This window comes from Prosopis cineraria, unplaced genomic scaffold, assembly GCF_029017545.1.
Source record: "Prosopis cineraria cultivar Desert tree isolate PC_DT_omini unplaced genomic scaffold, ASM2901754v1 PC7, whole genome shotgun sequence".
NCBI classification, from domain to species: domain Eukaryota; kingdom Viridiplantae; phylum Streptophyta; class Magnoliopsida; order Fabales; family Fabaceae; genus Prosopis; species Prosopis cineraria.
Window position 1 is genome coordinate 15,057,882 of NW_026555338.1, and position 20,461 is coordinate 15,078,342.

The window sequence follows — 20,461 nt, forward strand, 5'->3', positions numbered from 1 at the left end:
CAGATCAAATGATAATTGCATGGCACATGTAGAAGCTCCAAGAAGAGGGGATGCGTCTCAAAAAAATAATAGATGCAACTAAATAGCAAATTGAAAGAAGAAATAATTAATATATAACTAAAATGTAGATCAAACAAAATAATAATAATGTCTCGAATAGTAGGTCACTTGTGCACAATCAAAAAAAAAAATATTATAGCTAGAATTCATGGATCAAAAGATGTAACGCAGCTTCATGTAAAGGTTCAGTTAACAAGTACACAATCATGTGTAAATACAAGCAAATGGAATAAATCAATAAATATACAAATAAATAATTGACTAAATAACTAACATGAAGATTAATGGAAAAATAAACCAAGCAAACTAATCCTAAATATTAATTAAGCAAAAGAAACAAAAGAGGTGTTTTAAAACACAAGCTAGCCTACTCAAAAGAAGAAGAGAGAAGACTCCATATCACCTTCATGCAACGGAGAATTGCACCCTACAACCACAAACATTCAACCAAGTAAGCAAATTACTATAAGGTAAACATATATGCTAAGTAATCAAAATAATCTACACTTAGAAGAACATATTAAGGAGATGACAAAATGCATCATGAGACAATTGAAACATTATTACCTGTAGGCTTTAATAAATGCAGCATAAATACCATGAAGTGAAGAGTAGCCAATAACGTTCATTACTCAATAACATAATAAAAAAACAAGCTGATACAAATTGAATAAAAAATAAACGGAAGAAAAGGGTGGCCTGGTTTAGGAGTAGAAAAGAAAGAAGAAATGAAAATGAAAGAAACTTTAAAAGAAATAAATTATTAGCACTACTATTGGCTTCACTAGAACATAAATGAAACGCCTCAATCATCTTTATACTTGACACAAGCACACATGCGGCCTCAATTAAGACACCAAGTTCCTCATCAAGTACTTGAGTGCCACATGATTGATAAAAACAAAAATCTTAGCATCCAAAAGATAAGAATAGATCAAGGATGGCTTTAAATATGACAACATTCCAACATACACTTTGAGCTATAAATCATCTTCAACATCCGACTTTACAACGGATATCATGCCCTTTTTGTACTAGTTTGTACTAATGTGAGGCCATTTACTCCTAAATGCCATCCAAATAAAAAAAAAAAAAAACAAGAGCATACGCATTTCAATATCCAAGCACTTTCATAATAATGATCTTACTTTTTTTATCAATTTTAATTCCAGCAACAGAATCAACTCTACAATGTCAGGGCGTCAAAATTTAGTTTGCGTTAAAAATAAAACATGCTTTCTGGTAAAAGACTTTTAAATAGCATGATCATGTCTACACCTGTATAGTTAAAATTCTACCTCAATGTACAACACTTTTCTACAACAAATAGTCTTAAGAGTTCCCACCATACTACATAATTGAACAACATATACTTGAACAACTTTTAAACGTTAATACCTTGATCCATACTAATTCCTTCTAAACCAAAGCATCCATTAAATCACAACATAAAATTTCAATATTAATAGTCTCATTTTCAAGAAAAACTATAGCAAAATACTTGTAAAAAACCACATGCTCTCCAAAACATATCCAGATTTTCCTTCATGATTTTAACATAGAACAACGCAAGTTTATACCAATTTAAAGGTCAATCTTAATAACTTTTCTTGTCCCATAAACCAGAACAAACAATGCGCAAATAACAATGAAAAATGATCTACAGCAACCACAAAAAGAGTATCGCATCAATATGTCTCTTCCTTCATGAAATCAGACCATTTCATTTGCTACAAATATCTGTCTAGGCCATAATGCAGTCAGAGAAGTAAAGATCTCTCAAAGGTGATATGTTCATGGTCGGAAACAATGCAATTTGTTGGAACCACAACAATGTAGTATGCACAAGCATTATTTCAGCAAAAATACAACACTTTCAATTCACATAAACAAGAATAAAGCACACTTTCTAGCAAAATCGAAGGATCAAAACAGAAAAATTCAATCCAAGCCAGCCAAAATGATCAACACTTATCTATAGCCAAAAAGATTCCTACCAAAATAGAATTTTCACCTATACTTTGAGGAAAAAATCTCCATGACAGTCACAAAACATAATTGGACATCAAATTACTAAAAACCAAAACAACTATTAAAAATTAACTCATAGGGTCCAAATGAGCACCTTCTTACCTTTTCTTATTGGTTTATAGTTCTATTAACTGAAAACAAAGCAGCCAATATCCAGGAAAGAAAACAACAGCAAACATACCAAACTAAAAAAACTAGGACACGTAACAAACAAGCATCAGAAAAATTAACCAATGGCCATCCTGCAACACCAGTTAGAAAAGAAAGCAAAGAGAGTGATGTTTCCAAAACCCACCCCAAAGGGTGCACTCCCTTACAAGCATCAGTCACAAGATGATCAGCTACACAGTTACCCCTCCTAGGAGTGAATGACAGAGAAAACCCAACCATAGATGCAAAGAGCTCAATAATTCCCTGAATGATACCACGACACTTCTTGTCATATAGATTTGGAATTTACTGAGACACAGAAGAGACTAAAAGTTGACAGTCAGTCTCACATACAATCTTGTTCTTGCCAAGATCAATTGCCAATATGAGAGCTCTTCTTAATGCAAGAGCCTCAGCCATGAAAGCTGAAATAGATTTAATCTAATCAACAAACCCCCAAACAAAGGAGCCCTTATGATCCTACAAACAACACAAACAATAGCATTACTAATCATACCAGTATAAGCCCCATCACAATAATTTTTTTGGAAACCATCATGTGGGAATTTCCAATGATGAGTATACTCACAAGTGTCAATAGGAGAAGGGAATTCACATTGTTCAATGGACAAAGCGTTCCATGCTCCACTATGCAACACTCGTGCCTTTTCAATCACCAGGTTTGGATTCGGTACTGCATGGTTAAAATTGATATCATTTCGCTGCTTCCAAATTACCCATAATATCCAACAAAGGTACGTCACTTCATAGTCAAAGAAGTTATTCTTCGACTGCAGAATATTTAAACAACCATCCCTCAAAACTAGTTAGCACCTTCTTAACCAAAGTCTCATTTTCAAGCAAAAAACAGTAGCAACGTACTGAAATACTTCACAAAGTCTCTAGTGTGTATTATCCTAAGGGGAAAAGGTTATCTTGACATGCATGACACAAATTAGCAGATGATAATAAAGGAAATAATATTGGAAAGACTCATGTACACTGATTATTACAACAATCATTATTTTTCACTCAAATACTACATCAATTGAATTCATAATAACCTACTAAAATTTATTTAAAAGGAAAAAACATATGATTATGCTAACTTTTGAGATTTAAAATATATATCCTTCTAATAAAATATGTGTTTTAGACATGTGTCTGTATGCATTTTTTCCTTTGCTTGTGTTGAAATGACTTATGTTAATTTAGCTTAATTTAACAATTAAAAATTGATTTTAAGACATTAAAAATATTTCAATCAAATTAAATCAAATATTTAAAAGCAAAAGGTTCATTTATCCAATCTGTACTTTTAATGTCATTTGAGCTATAGAACTACAATCATTTACATAGGAAGTCCAACTTGTATCAACCCTTAGAGAAGAGTTTTGCAAAGATGACCATAAGGTAAAAAGAGATGCCTTCTTTTTTTAGTTTCCTGTTAAATGTCAGTTTTAAAGATAAAGAAGATCAATGTTAACCACAACTTCAATGCGTATGTTCAAAGTTCAAACCCACAAGATTTGTTGCAATGGATAATAGCAAACATGCAAAAAAGTAGCACAGATAAACAGATAAACAAATTTTGATGCTACAAAAACAAATTCAGGAATTGAAATATATCTTTTTGATTCTCTCTTTTCCGTCAAGTCTCAGCCCACAATAGAGTTAGAGGAAATCAACAAACCTGGAGAGTGAAGGCGATTCATGCGAAAAAGCTTGCTTTCATTCGCTTGAAGCCGAGTCAAGCTGTCCGTTGGCATTTTTCAAGATTATTACGTGAGAAAAGATCTTGCTCTAGGATTTTTGAAGAGTCCTGTCATGACATTGGAATTAAAAAGTAATTAAAGGGAAACATGACAAGGCATGATAAGCACGAGATTTAAAAAAATTAAAAAAAAAAGCAATTAAAGGCTAATATATTATATTGGCCATTATTAGTGGAGGACGAAAGGAGTGTTGCAAAACACTGAGGAAAGATTCAGTCATCTTAACCTCCGCAAACGAGGAAGCATTACATAAAGTGGGGGAATATTCCACTGAATATTCTTAAAACAAAGGAGAAGGAATGAGAGAGCAAGGTTGAAACTAGTACAGATGCTGCAGCATGTAATGTTATGGGAAAGATACCCAATATCAGGAAACGAACTAGAGAGTTTGAAAGTGAAGTGACTTACCGCCCAGAGGTGCAGAGAAAGGATGTTTCGGGTGATGACAAGCCAGAGCAGGAAGTAACCAGAGAAATTCTGAAGAGCCACGACGATGATAACTCAAGAGAAGGGCGAAACCTGACTGAGTTTGCCTGCTACAAATCCGATATCGTCACCCAAGTCCTTGGCCATGGCTAAGAGAGCCAGCTGCTTCTGGTTGTAACCCATGATTGCAAATGACTGCACCCACATCAAATTTGAAAGGCGAGGGCGGCGGTCTCACTGAGAAGAAGCAGCGAAGGCCATTAAAGGACTCGTGGAGGGAATGAGAGGGTGAATGAGTTTTAGAGATCATTTGAGGTTGAACAGATATTCCAACGGTGAGTGGCAAATGGAAAAAGAGGAGGAATGGCATGTGGGATAAGTGGGTTTCTGAGTGAAAGTCCAAATGAAGAGGGAGGAAGGCTTTTGGGTGAACTGCGAGAAAATAGACAAAATGGGTCTTTGACGACGACAGCGAGGGAATCGACGGAGACAACTGATAAAGGTAGGCGGAAGGACATATTCGAACTTGCGTCTTGAACAACAGCGGGGCTTTGCGTCCATGGAGCTTGAGTGAAGACGTTTCTTCGTCGGCTGGAAGGACTCACTGAGGTTGACGACGAAAACGAACGGGTATCTCAAAGGGAACTGAGGCGGCGCCTGCGTTTGCAAGGAGAGAGCCGAGGTGGTCTCCACTCTCCACGGTTGGAATGTCGTGTGTGTTCGCGAGAATGGATTCCTCGCCAAGTTTGTTTGGGGTGTGGACCCACTTGCATTAATTCGAGTAACGGCTCACCCACGTTGCGTGTTAAGCCATGTTAATTGAAATTTTGAAATTGTTGGAGCGTTTTTTTTTTTAAATTTACTTTATAAAAACGCTGTGATTAAACTTACCATGATGGTTAATTATTAATTAATGTTAATTATTAATATTAATTAATTGGTTACTTTTTTAATGGATACCAGATTTTATAATAATTTATTACAATTAATTTTATTCTTTAATCTCTGGTTAAAATCTTTTTTAAATATTTTTTTTAACTTATACCTGAAGCATAGGTCCTTTTAGACGTGAATGAAAAAAGTAACATATGAATATGAGTAGGTTGATCACTAATTGTTCATTGAACTAAAAAAGCCATTAATTTTTTATAATCAGCTCGTGGCATTTAGTTAAAAATATTTAATTTTGATTATCATTTGCATTGGTTATCAATTATTATAATCAACTATCAACTATCAAACAATTAATTATTAATTATCATTATTATATTATCAACTATACCATACAAATCTTATGGATTTTCAATCTTATTGGTTAGTTTGTTTTTTCTCGATTGATGCACTTTGAGCTAATTTTAAATCTTCTATCTTTTTTTGCTAGACAACCTTCGTTTAAGGAAAATTTGTATTCTCATTGCTTTATGATCTTGTGTTTATATGGTATTATGCATTATGCCCCTTTTGTTTTTCTAATTTAAAATTAATGTTCGCTATTTTCATAGGAGTATTAACTTGCATTGTCATCTCAATTATATATTATGTAATATTCACTTTGACATTACCAATAATCACTATAAAATATAACACACTATGATAAATAGGAGTCATTAAGTTCCTCATAAATTATCTTAATTAAGAAGGGCTATATACTTATAAAATCTTGAAAACATTTGAGAATCCAAAAACTCTTCAAAATTTTAGTTTGAGTTCAAATTAAAAGTATTTTTGAAATATATGAAGCATGGAATGACATAGGGAAAACAAAACAATGGAAAAATAGGAGCGGAAAAATCATTTTTGGATATTCTAACACATGCTATGGCTTTATTGCTCTATTTATTTATTTATTTATTTTTATGTACTGAATTCTATATTCGTCTTCCACAATTTTCATTTGATTGATTTTAGATTTATAAATTCATATTGGTTTTTGGATTCTCCTGTGAATAGCAAAAGATGAAGTTTAAAGAATGAAAGAAGAACAAATAAGGGACACAATGGAGATCTTACTGTTTTTTGTTTCTTTTTTAAGCTTAATTCATGTATAGCAAGCAAAAATTACATTTTAAATTCTACCCAATTCTTTTTCTATCATACCAAATGTAATTTTAACCCTATTTCCATTTCCTTTTCCATATCCTTTTCTATCAAAATGCTTTCAGTGAATCAAACCAGGCCTTGGTTATTAAAAGCCAATCTAATTAAGAATTTAAATTATTTGCATAGGCCTAAAACCAAACTCATGCTCGTCTGTCTCCAAGGACCAGTACATTTTCACACGTTTTTTTTTTTTTTCAAGTCTATAGGTCCTCCTTGTCTTGAATCAATTTCATCACGTTTATATCCATCGAAATAGTGAACAACGTTTTGTAAAAGCTTCTCTTTACATATGCATAGCTTTCTCATAAAGATACAACTAACTTTGGCAAATTTGATAGCAAATTAATAGCCAAACAACACTGCTAAGTGGAAACAAAATCAGTGGAATTTAGCAAATTAGAGACTGTCAAGAATTAGACCTAACAGAAATAATTCTTCTTGTAGGACGAGGGGACTTTTTCAAATAAGAGGAATTCCATTCCCCACCATCTTGGGCATAATAATCCATTGGATATTCTCCACCAAAATCTTCATTTGCATCTACACAGTTACAGTCACTGCATGATGAATCATTTTCACAACCATGATTTTTCACCACAGTTCTCTCCCACCAACCTGGTATAATTCCTAGTGCAATTTCTGCCTCAAAAGGAGTCAAAACTGGTTTCGCAAAAGCATCTCCCCAGTCGATCGATAATCGAGGACAAGCAATCTGAATCCATGCATCCACAGAGTCTTCAAACAGAGAGATTCTAGCTGGACTTAACTCTGACATCAAAATTACAGTATAATTGAAGCCCTTCTCCTTCAACTTCTTTTCCAATCTCTCCAAAATCTTTGGATTGCCTTGTCGACCTAAAGTTCCCATAACTACACCCCAATTCTGAGCCTGCCTTGATTTTGCAATTGCACTCTTCCTTGATTGTTTCATGCCCAAGTGATCATATTCCTCTAGAAACAATTTCCCCAAATATGGGTCATATCTGAAAGTCTTAATTCTGGGATTTGCTATCATAAATGCTTCGAGGTGAAATCTTCCATCAGCTACAAACACTCCTACAGATTCACTCTCGCCACCAAATGAGTTTGATGAAACCTTGGGGGCTGTGCAGCCAAGAACCTCACCAGCTGACAGTGGCTTGGACTGTGGAATCAAAACCTTAAACCCATATTTCTCTAACTCAGGTTTTGCTACCCGGATTGCTGAGGCAAACTGTATTGTACTGGCAAGGACAAGGTTTTTGACACTAGATTGAAGATTTAGTCTGATAGTATCAATCATGTGATCAACATGGATTTTAATATCAACAAAAACGTATAGGCAGGGAATTGTAGTGGAATCAATGGGTACAAGGCAGCTGTGACCATAATGTATCAAGAGATCGGCACCAAGTGCTTTAGCAGACAAGTCATCTACACAACAAGCTCCATAGGTGACATCGCCAAGAATAAAGCATTGAGAGACACTCGCAAAAGTAGTAAAGATATCAGAGAGGACAAGGGAGTACATGAGAAGGCCCTCAGGAAATTGTAGGGCAATTTGCTTTGCTCCAGTTGACTTCACACGCCAAACACATTTGTGCACCTCAAAATTATAGTTTGAGGGGAGAAGTGATATGGCAGCATTGAGAGCTGAGTCATTCAAGATTGAATCTGGGATTTGGCTTTTAATAAAGCGCTTTGGTGTAGGTTTTGGCCTGCAAGGGTTAGGTTCTTGAGATGGATGGCAAGCTTGCTTGGTTTGCTCCAACTCCATGGATGAGCTGCAATAAAAACTGTTTGCAACCCTCAAGCTTCTTTCAACTCTCTAAATACCTTGATTTGTTCGGATTGCACTGCCTTTCTGGGTCAGTGAGTCATTATGAGAATTGAGAAATTATTACGAAACTTGGACTTGTAAATCAAAACCTAAAAATATTTTGAAATTAAGCTATAGAAGGAAGAACTTCTGGAAGTAAAAAATAAAATAGAGGACTGAAGAAACAAAAGAATATTATATGGAACAAGTATGGTTAGTTCATAGAAGGTTGTGCTTACCAGACTAAATATGAAGGCCATAACTTTGGCAAAATGTCAAAAAATAAAATAACATGGAAAGATATCCTTCTAAAATGGCGCATGGGGAATAGTCATATATTTTATCAGACAAATTATTTTGCTTCCTGCTCGCCTTGTGCTCAAGCTATCATCTAACTCAGGAATAATACAATTACCAATTTGGGTCTGATTAATTCCGCAATTGATTGATACATCAACGCATCTGGGCTTTAATCCTTTTTCTCTAGCCTAGATTATTCAAGTTAATAATTACTTATGACTGAAGAATAGAAAAGCAGCATAAAACAAGTCCAGTGAAATTCACATTCAACATTCCAATCTAACAAAATACATCCAATACATTTGAGTTTTAAACCAAACGCTTCATAATGAAATTTTTACACCAAGATGCATAATGTTCTCTAATATAGCAAACTCGAGTTCACTAAAAGTTTATACTATAGATTTGCAATATGCATCTAATACATTGGCTGGACCAGGAGATTTTAGAACTTGACAACAAAAAAGAAAACAAATAATTAAAAACAAGATCGGATTTCTTTTTCTTCTCTCTTTGCAAGCTAACAAAAAATAACTTGCCTCAGGTATTGACCATTGAATATTAACTTCCATCGTGAACTGAACATATATAATTTAAAAAAACAAAAAAGAAGCAATAGCAAATGCTGCTTAATGCAATAGAAAGAAATAATGGCCAAATGAACATGTTCTCAAAAGTCCAAGACAAGATGTGCTCAAAGTAAATGAATAATTCGCCAATATTTTATAGCAGATGCCACAAGCTTCATTTTTATATTTGAGCAAAGTGGACACAGTGGATGTCACTCATGTCAGACCACTAAAAATAATCCTCCATGCAAACTAATTTATCTGAGAAGGCCTTAGGATCTTAATGATGTAACTTGAGTCATTGCAGTCACATCTTAATAATCCTGCTCACGCTGCCTATGGTGATGTCATACAGAATTGTGATCATCCCAAAGGTCTTCTAAAATTTCACGATGTAGCATAAGGTCTACAAGGAAGTACTCTGGCATTCCCAACACTAGGACCTACAAACAACATATGATTTCCAATGGCACCTGTGGGTGGAATCATTGGCTGATTATGGACTGAAATATTTTACATTCTAGGAATCCCTTCAATTTTATCCCCACCTTGGTCTTTACAATTCCCAGCCAGACCTTCCACGTTTTAAACTAATATATTTTTTTTTTTTTTACCAGATGAACGACGCTCATAATTTCTTTGAAGTTACTCTCCACCAATTCTCTATCAACCTAATGCCCTTGCTCAAGATTGTCCAAGCTAGTTTGGATATTTTTTATATTTGGTCCATGGCAGAGTTTAAAACAATGAGTTTATATTGAGGACTTCCTTTAATTTACTTTTAGCTTATACATCTCTTATTTACTAGATTAATTTTTATGTTCTTTTATTATAACTCTTACATCATATAAATACAGCCCCAAGGTAGCACAAGTAAGTAGGTTTGACATTTAAAATACCAAACCATTATATTGTGCTTCTCTCCCAACTTCCTCTCTCTCTCTCTCTCTCTCCCTCTCTCTCTTATTTCTAGACATTTCTCCCATTTCTTCTTCCCCTTCCTTTTCCTTGCTATTCCCCTCAGGATGTCTTTATAGCAATGGTAGCCTAGCAAAGAAGGCTTAATTATCCATCACACATATAACAAAAATTCTGGCAACAAGCCACACAAATTCCAAACAAGAATTATAACCAAACATTGAAAATCTACAAAGAGCAACTATGAAAACACACAAAAAGGCCAACCCAATAGCCAAGTTGAAAGACATAAACATACCCAAGTAAAAGTAAAAGAAATTCACAGTCACACCCAACTCCCAATTCAAAGACTAACATCCAAAAACAATTTGCAGAGGTACCTAATTATACAAAACAACCAGGATTTCAAACTAGGAATGGCAAGGGTGAGAAAGAATGGGTTGTTCACCACTTGCTACTGGTGCACCCTGCTCTACCCTACCCTGTTCTTTTCTAATTTGATACCTGTCTTCCCTCCCCAACCAAACCACCCCCCCCCTGGGGGGGAAAAAGAGACACGTTATGCTCATAGTCGATCAAAATGAGGAAAAGATAAGGAAATTGCCGTAGATCAAATTCTGAAATATTAGTTGGATAAATAAGAGATGAGTCTGAAAAGTGAAAGAAATAGAAGCATCACTTCATCTAAAATTGAACAATCAGAGAATTATCAAGGAAACAGGTGTATATACATAGCAAACAAAGAAATGCAAAATCCCTAGTGTTATTGGCCCTCTTTCTTCTGGTGTTTCAAGCACAAGGTGGGACAACATTATGCCATGACATGAATAATGAATTAACAGAACAGTTAACAATTCCAAGGAAAAGGGCCCAAGAACAATAAGTAGTCAAAGTTTCTTCAGGTGCAGCCTCTCAGTTTAAAAGCACTTTTCTACGGAAAACAACAGGAAATGCATGTATGGTAATGCATATAATTTACTCAAGTAATTAACTTTTCAAGATCATGTCACAATTGGATAATATTACTTCAATCTGAAAAAAAGAACTAATTTAATCAAGACAAGAGCATAATTTAACAAAGGTACTATAAAATACATCATACATGAAAATTCATCCAAAAGTAGGATGCCAAATTTTTGTATATGAAAATACAATAGCCATGACGAAGAGTTATCTGCACAAGTCAATTATTCACACAGCAACTGGTTAGCGAAGGTTAAACTTCAGCTAACTCCTTGTTATCATGCTTGGATTTTTACTGTGGCTAATTCAGGCATTTCACGAGTAGTTTGCCCTAACTTTTTCAAAGCATGGTAACACAACTTTTTTTACAACTAGAAGAGTGGCTAAGTTGCAAAAAAAAAAAAATTACAGGTTTTCTCATTACTTATATTTCTTTACATGAAAAATAAAATTATGACAAAGTGCGCACATATAACACTGCACCAACCTGCAGTAGGCCTGGCATGGCTTGAAGTCTTTTTAAAGAAAAGGGCCTACTCATTAATATGTAGGACTTTAAAAGGCATAAGGGAATAGGCCTTGATGGCTTTAAGTAGGCTTGAACCTCCAAACCAAAGCCTACTTTAAATAGGCTCAATTCCTATTAAAGGCTACACGTTATTAATTAAAACCTGATTTGTATAACAATTTAATAAGTCCGAATAAAAATTGTTCTAAAGAGTGAGATCTAAATTCCAGACAATGATTCCACTGACAATAATCTATAAAAAAAAAAAAAATACAGCACAACAATACACCACAGCCAAAGTAGCATCAAATGGAAATTGAACAATACAACAATATAACAACAGCATGTCAGCATCTAATGAATACAACACCAATGAAGGCTTAAATATAATCTCCTCCTGCTCAGAACTTGTACAAGAACTTGTGCTATCTAATATCATAAATTAAAATACAGAACATATTAATTAAAAAGAAAAGAAAAGATGAATGGATGAGATATAGATTAAAATCAGTGCAATAGTGCTCATCAAACTATGAGGATTGGGGAAAATCAGTTGTGCAGAGCTATATGCTCATAAAATGAATAGATGTCAATTAAAATCAAGACATAAATTAAAATCAGAGTTTGATAACTCAGTTAGCTATATATTCCTCTAGGTCCTCGTAAATTAAAATCCAGTATCTATTCATCAAACTAATCTATTATTCATCTACAAATTATTAGCCACGCGGATCAGTTTTTGTAATGTAAATGAGGTAACTCCCTAAAAATATTTTTACAAAGCGGAACAGCCAAGAGCCTTTTCCAGGGATACTCCTGAGCACGCTAGATTTTTCTTTACGAGACAAGCAAACATGAATTGATGCTACCGCAGCATTGATTTTAAAATCAGTGTTCCAAATAATTAAATTAAAATCGTAAGACGTTAAGACATGCAAACACGATAGCGATGATTTGAAGCATTGATTTTTCTCGATAAGCAATCAAGATAGCGATTATTTGAAGCCTGAAAATAGGATGGATCATTACCTCTCTTCTCGGGGCAAAAATGGAGGAACACAAGCGGCAATGGAGATAGAGCAGGTGGCTCTGAATTAATGATCTAGGAGAGGACGAGGACCGACGGCGAATAAGAGTAAAATGGGAAACAGCAAAGAGGTGTCGAGCAAACAGTGATGGAGATTAATAGATTTTTGGTTGCCGTCGGAGGAGTAAAGAACGGCGACGGTGGATGGGTTAACGACGGAGAAGCAGGCTGAGCTTCAGCGAGCTTGAGTGAGCACGATGCGGCGAGTTTCGGAGCAGGCAGCGGCGGGTTAGACGATTGGATTCACTCATTCGCATCAAATGGGGCGGGGGGGGGGGGTGATGGGAGTGACTTCAACGACCTAGTGAGGCTGGTAAAGTGGCAATCAATACGGGAAAATGAGAGATAGGTTGAGCCGGCGGATTAATTCGACATACGCTTAACTGTCAAATTCAAAAAATTTATAAATTTAATTTTATATTTTATATTTTTATTATAATAAATTTATAATTTATGTTAAAATCATTACAATAAAATTAAAAATTAAATTTGTAAATTTATGAAATTTTTAATTTAGAATTTAAATTAAATTAATTAATTCTTTTAATACCACTTTATCATTTTTTTCAATCAATATTCATCCAAAGGGCATTTCCTATATGCCTTACTTCCTCCATGATATAGCTCAAGTGAGATGAATAATGATGTATTTATCCAAATGGGCATTTCATAATTTTTTACTTTTTTTATTTAAAAATATAAAGTATTTTTAAATGAAACTCACCTCTCAATAAAATAGTTACTTACTTTTAAAACTAATCATATTTTTTTATATTTATTTTTATTAAATACCTTACAATAAATATAAAATCATTCATCAATAAGAGCACTTTTGAAAAAAAGGCAATGATTACATCTTAAAAAAATAAAAAATATTTTATATTTTTGAACATCCAACTCTTCAAAAAAATGCTTTACATTTTTGAACGAAGGTAGTATATACCTTACTTTTTCCAAAAACAGAGTGTTTTGAATAAATTAATTATGATATTTATTTTAGTTGAGATATGATTGAAATGTGAAAAATGTAAAAAAAAATAAGATTTTAATCAATTTTTTTAAAAATAAATTGGTTAATAATAAGTTATATTGTATTTTGAATGGAGCATATTTTATATAACAAAATAACTCAAGTCACATAAAAAAATATATCTCAAAATAATTTTACGCTTATTTTACTATTCATAGAGCTAGTGACTCAAAGCCAAGTGCTTATTGTGTGCTATTATTTTAACTTTAGAAAAGAATCTCTCTTCTTTCCTTATCTTTTCAAATTTTTCTTTTTTAAAAGCTGATAATAATCTGGAGTTCCGTGTATTCTTTCTTTGCTCTACCCTCATGTTTATTTTATCCATGTAAAGGAAATCCTTGATTACAAATGGAGTGGAAACATCAATCAGGTGATGACTTATGATTGTAGAAAAGGATAAATATAGAACCTGTTTCAATAACTGTGCTTTCATTCATTAATAAATAGTCATGTGTATTTAACAAGTTATAAATAAATCAGTTTTGGTTCCATACAATGCATGGATTATTTTTTTTCTTATATATAAATTTAAACATAATCATATAATAAATTTAACTTGATACAACTTTATAACTTACATGAAAATTTTAAAAGGTTGATGGCATAAATCAGAATATAAAGATCAAGCCGCTTAACATTAGAGTTATTAAGGCATTATATCTTCCATAAAAGTAACACATGTATCATGAGGCTAAAACACAATAAAAAATAAAAATCAAACAAACAAATTGAATCAAAAATAATAATGCAAACTTGCTATCTGTATTGAAACGTTTAAAATTATCATATGCAACCATGTAAATAAAATACTATTAACCATTGAATTAAGCTTTCACCCTCAATTTACAACATAGATCTTATGTCTGAATCAAATCAATATCATCATTTCAAGTTTTAATTCCAAATCAGCTTTCCATTCCTACAACAAATGTAAACTTGAAATGGAGCTATTGAACACACAGTATGTAAACCCGTTGCCTCTTTGCACCTTGCATCCCTCCCCCATCAAAATTTCTTTGTTTTTGTTAACTCTATGGTATCATGCATTTGTTGAAGTCAAAACTAAATAGACTCAAATCAACATCTTCAAAGTAGTCTCTGATCCCAAGCAATGTCTACTTGGTAACTACACTCTCTTAATGTCAAAAAACTAACAAAAATATGATATATCAAGTTAATGACATAAATATGATTGACATTTTTACTAGTGAGCTGAATTAGCATTTTCTCCCAGCGTGATGCATGGGGAACATATATTATACTTAATCAGAACAACTAACAAAGTAGGATAACCATCAATATAAGCATCTAAATCATATAATTGCGCTTACAATGCCCCCCTAAAAGAGATAGATAGAACAGACACAAATGTAAAACAAGATTTATGAATAAAAGTAGTTCTTTCTGGTTGGTAATTTGAAGGTTTATCAGTTGATTTTATTAAAATGAAGGAAAATTAAAATTATTGTAATTAATAAAATTATTTCAAAACAATGAAGCTCCTGGAAATTTAACGAATCTTTCATCTTGAAATACCAATCTTTATATTATTAATTAATTCCAATGTAGTGATGAGTTCTTCCACTTGGAAATGATTATATCTCCATTTGTTTGATATCCAATTACTAATAAAGGGAATAAGGTATTAGGCATTGATTCAATTAACTTTATTATCGAAAAAAGTGCAGCGTCTCCACATTTATTAAATAAATAATAAAAATAGTAGTTAAATATAAAGTATTTTGATCTCAAATCTTTATTTTAAGAAGTAAGTATTTACTTTTATCAATATGAATATAAACTTTAAAAATATCTATTATTAAAAAAGGAAAAGCTTTCACATAAAGTTCTAGCTTATAAGGGTGGTAATAGGCCAAGCTCTTAACTAAGGCCTAAACTCTGACCTACTTCAAATATAACTTAACCTACTTATTAAATAGGCTCAGGCTAGGTTTAGAGTTTTAACTAAGCCTAATTAATTAAACAAGTGAGGCCTATTTTTTCAAGGCTTAACCTACGAGCTTAACATGCTTACCTATTTATAATATATATATATATATATATATATTATGTAATATATCACAAACTCATTAGTTTCACTATTTAATTTTTAATCAATCTATTCTTTTGTTTATTTTCAGTAATATTTTCAATCATATTAGACTTATATATTAAACTTAATGTTGTTAATTTATTATTATTTATTTTGCAGTTGGTAAGTCCTTTCAATTATTATATATTGTAATTGATAAATTAGGTTATGTATTATATATTATATATTATAATAGTCCTAAAGTATATTTGAGATGTTTAAAACTAAAATAAAAGCCTATTTATAAGGCTTACTTTAAATAGGCTTTCAAGCCTAAGCCATAAAAAAATTCTTATACAGGTTTTAGGCCAGGCATACACATCTAATTTATTATACAGGCTCAGGCCTATTTGACCAATGCCTAACTTAGCCTAACCTATTTTCACCCTTAACAGCCTATAAGATCAAGTGATAAGTCCTCAAATAAAGAGGCTTTTTGGTGGTAACTTGTATGTATTGATAGCTGCCATTTTGATGCACAAAAAAATATTTTACCACAAGTATATAAGTCAATATGCAATATGTTGGTGTGTTGATCTCACAAGAAATCAAACAAAATATTAACTAGACAATAAAGTTTCCACTATCATTTAAATTGAGCAAAACAAAATTTGGATTTGATTTCGTAAAATAAAAATTGAAGTTGTATAAAAGCACTAAAATAGAAGTTTTAATAACCACAAATAATCAAGGCAATCTAAGGTGATTAATCCCTTCAATTCATAAAGAATGTAATTATCCAAATAAATTCACTTAATATTAATTTGTTAATTTGGAGTATTAATAGGAATAATTATCTTTCAATTAATTACACCCATATGTTGAATTAAATATGTTATTCCTAATACAAATACTCAAAAGGCAAAACAAAGTATAAACTCACTCTAATATGATTATATAGGTCTAATAGGTATATTTCTATCCTATTGACAAATTAGAATAAGTTTTAATCTCACATTATTTAATCTAATGGTTTAATTTTGGTTTTCATTTTTCAAGGCAAAACCCAAATCTCTAAATTCATACTCAATGATGGCCAAGCATTGAGCAGACAAATAAGCACAAGATTAAGTAAACAAAATTAATATTAAGTTTAAATAAATGATTCAAACATGCTCCAATCCAAGAATTAGTTCATGAATACCTTAGATTAAAAGAAAAATCAGCAACTCATAGCTCTAATGATAGCAAATATCATCAACATATACATCAAAATAAAGAGAAGAAGGAGAAGGAATGCTTAATTAGAGCAATCGTGATCTAAACTCTTGATTTTCCATTAAATTCAAGTTTCTCTAACCCTTCTTCAATTCTTTTTCCTCAACCTGAATGTTCTGTAATTACTAGAAGTGAATAATGGTTGAAAATAAGGTCCCAAAACCTTCAAAATTCATTGAGGATTAGAGCTATATGCTTTACTAAAATTTGCATTTTGTTGCAGCAAAATACATTTTTGTTGTAGTGGGCATGACATGTGACATGTGCATAATTTTTTTTCCAATTTATTTCTTGTACTTATGCTTCAAAATTTTCACTTTTGGGTTTATAAATTGAGCCTCCACATATGTATAAAACCTATAAATAATAATAGAATTGGTCTATTAATTTTTAATTATATTTCTATGTCTATTATTTTCATGTATAATCATTCACTTAATCATATTTTACAAATAAATTTAAAGAAATGACTCCCAATTGCATTAAAAACATCAATAACTCTAGTAAAATATTGAAAGTCATGACATTCACATCATAATTTACTCTTTCTCCTACTCCTCAATAGAAAAAAATAAAATAAAAACAAAGCATAAATTAGAATTCAAAAGAGTGACCTCCTAGAATTAACTCCGCAAATCCGCTTCCATTTTCAACATACCAAAAAATCCCCTCACATTTTATAACTATGCCAATATATATATATACCCTGTTTCAACATGCTACTCAGGAGAAGGAAACTCCATATTTTTCCAAAAAATACTTTATTTGAGGTTCATAAGTGCTTGGTCAATCTTCTGCAACAAAACCTTGCTGTTCTATAAGAAGGAAGCAAAAAATCTTTTCCTTCACCAGAGTAGCTGAACTAGAAACTTATTCAAGACAATCATACCTCAACAGAAAACCATTGTTTACCAAAATCACCTATAATTATTTTTACCAACCTTGTTCCATTATAAAGTCAAACATTTGCATGCCCTTTTTGTTATCTGACAATCAAAAGCACTGTCCTGAGATATTACTGAAAAATTTCGCACAGATAATTTTACTGATCTGGATGGATTCTGCTCACAAGAACTGAAGCTTTGGCAGATAATAGAGGAAGAAGGGACTTAGGTCACCCTCCAGATCCTCTAAAAACAGGGGAAAAATACATTGACTCGGCCACAAAGCTCTGAAGTCTAGAAAAGGTGAGAAAGGAAAGAAAATAATAATAATAATTGAGGGAAAAATAGAATATGACCGTTACTCATAGTATAGTAAAAACTCGGAGATTTGATCTGGAATAAATGTGATCTACTTTCCAAATCTAGTCAATCTTTAATTATTCTGCCAAATCCCCCAACTGTCCTCCAAATTCCGTTGAATGCCGCAAATATTATAAAATTGCTTACCAAATGATTTTATCATACACAAAATCACTTTCTCTCACAGCACTAAACTCCATTTGAAAAGTAAGTTCTCTAGTTCCAGAATAAGCAGAAACCTACAACCTAAATGGGCCATCATTCATATTTTTAAAGGCATTCTTAACATAATCATTAATTAAGACGTTAACAGATAATTGAAATATTACCCTCTATTAACAACATTTACAACGCTAATGAGTTGTTTTCTAATTTAAAGTCATTATATACAATAAATTAAGTGCATTTTAACTTCAAAGCAATTGATAAATTAGTCCAACCTCTAACTGCTCTTTGATGTCAAGTACACGTTACACCAAGTATCTCTAAAAGGACCAAATAGATTAATTATTGTCAAAATATGAGGGGGGTCATGCATTTTGTTTTTTGAGGGATATAAGAGGGGGTTATGCATTTAAAATAGAGAGAAGCCAGTGTAATTAATGCTAAATTTAGAAAGATCAAAATGTTTTACTCTAAGAATAATATAACCAATAATATAATGATTCAATCTTCAATTTCCACAATATGTAATTTAATTCTGCAATAGGGATGACGAAGTTGAAAAACACAGACAAACGGTATAGTTTTGACAGTTTAAAGTCCAATGGAGTGGGTTGAAGGGAACCCCCTACCCCCAAACCCCATAAAACTCACTTTCGGTTCTCCTTAAAATAAGGGTGATAAAGGGAGAGAATAAGTTTCCTTTTTAAGGGATATTTATCTAATATTTTATCCCGAAAAAACAAATTTCAAAAGTTTCCCTTTTTTTTGGGGGGGTTATCTCCATCATAAATCATCCAAACAGTGATAAGGTACCTCTTTCCATTCATTCATACAGCAATATCTTCATATAGTATTATCATAACATTGTTCCATTTCCTATTCTACCCACTCACCCCACCTTCTAAAACTTCCAAACATAGCCCAAATTACAGTAAAATGAACCTGAACCTTCTTTCCTCAAATGTTCACATTCTTGCAAAGCATCAACTGCATTCCTTGCCTTAGAAAGTGCCCTTGCCAAATTGATTGATACATCCCTGATCTATGAGTTTGGAACATTACATGAGCTAATGTTCATTGCATGGCGTGCTAATCCATAAGAAGTAGAAGCCGACTGATAATCTTTTCGAGCCTCAAATCCTAGCCCATTTACATTATGGGATTCAGGATATTGAGGTGAACGCTGCACAGCCTGGTGAAATAGCTTCGAAGACCTATGAAGATGAAAGATGGCCAGTCCATGAGGCGAGTTTAGTGTGGCCGATTTGGAATTCAGCTAAGGGCATTATGTCCCTCTCATTTCATACTCTGATCATACTATTTTTAACATACTATTGTTCTTTTAAAAGGTGTGTGCTGCAAGTATGCTGCTAAAATACAATAATTGATTGTTGCATTATTTCTTTAAGATAGTTGAATCAATTAATTGTCACTAAAAAATTGAAGTAAAAAAATAATTACTTACAAAATAATTTAAATTTTGATGAAAGTAACTAAACTTCCTCTCCAACTCAAATCAATGAATAATTACACCTGAATCTCTCTTGTAGGTTGTCATGGTCAAGGAATATGCTCGTAGGTTATCATAGTCAGGGATAAGTTTATCCTCTAATTTTTTTCTACCATATTATACTTGACATCCAATACTTGTCCAGTTGCCATGGTTTTTTATCCTTGAACTGAAGTGCAACACAAAGTACATGAAGAAATCTAATTGATAATAATGAGGGATGCATTATGAGAAAGAAAATGGAAGACAAAATACACGGCTTAGATAACACAATATCTATTATAACACAAATATATAAAAATATAAAAAATCGTGTTGATTATATATAAGGAGTTAACAAAGTGATTCATCTTAAATTCCTATACACGTAAGATATTGCTTTACCATAATTAAACTTTTCCATTGTCTAACCATTCTCTTCTCCTTTTCTTTGGTAATAAAGGTAATTTTTCTGATATAACTTTAGCGGCGCTTCTGAGTTCAAGGAGAGCTGAGAGCAGAAGAGGTTGGTGGGAGT

At 32.6% G+C, this 20,461-nt stretch overlaps 1 protein-coding gene and 1 long non-coding RNA gene across 4 annotated transcripts; both read right to left on the reverse strand.

Moving 5' to 3' along the window:
* Positions 1-215: 215 nt before the first annotated feature.
* On the reverse strand, positions 216-5,264 carry LOC129316161 (uncharacterized). The gene is made up of 4 exons (XR_008594696.1): positions 4,425-5,264; positions 3,935-4,063; positions 2,831-2,935; positions 216-2,721 (listed from the first exon to the last, which is right to left on the reverse strand). It is a non-coding gene; the product is annotated as an uncharacterized LOC129316161 (long non-coding RNA).
* Positions 5,265-6,755: 1,491 nt separating this feature from the next.
* LOC129315689 (uncharacterized) lies at positions 6,756-12,951 on the reverse strand. Of its 3 annotated transcripts, none has more exons than XM_054959608.1 (2): positions 12,628-12,951; positions 6,756-8,381 (listed from the first exon to the last, which is right to left on the reverse strand). In XM_054959608.1, the coding sequence occupies exon 2, from the start codon at positions 8,296-8,298 to the stop codon at positions 6,949-6,951; it is 1,350 nt and encodes a 449-aa protein (XP_054815583.1). In that variant the 5' UTR covers positions 8,299-8,381; positions 12,628-12,951; the 3' UTR covers positions 6,756-6,948. The 3 variants fall into 3 exon arrangements, with proteins under 3 accessions (XP_054815583.1, XP_054815581.1, XP_054815582.1); XM_054959606.1 differs by having other exon boundaries at positions 6,756-8,385; XM_054959607.1 differs by having other exon boundaries at positions 6,756-8,450.
* Between the last annotated feature and the right edge of the window lie 7,510 nt (positions 12,952-20,461).

What these genes read in the sequence shown, in the direction of transcription:
- LOC129315689 (XM_054959608.1), bottom strand. Translation starts at nt 8,298, where the DNA reads ATGGAGTTGGAGCAAACCAAGCAAGCTTGCCATCCATCTCAAGAACCT.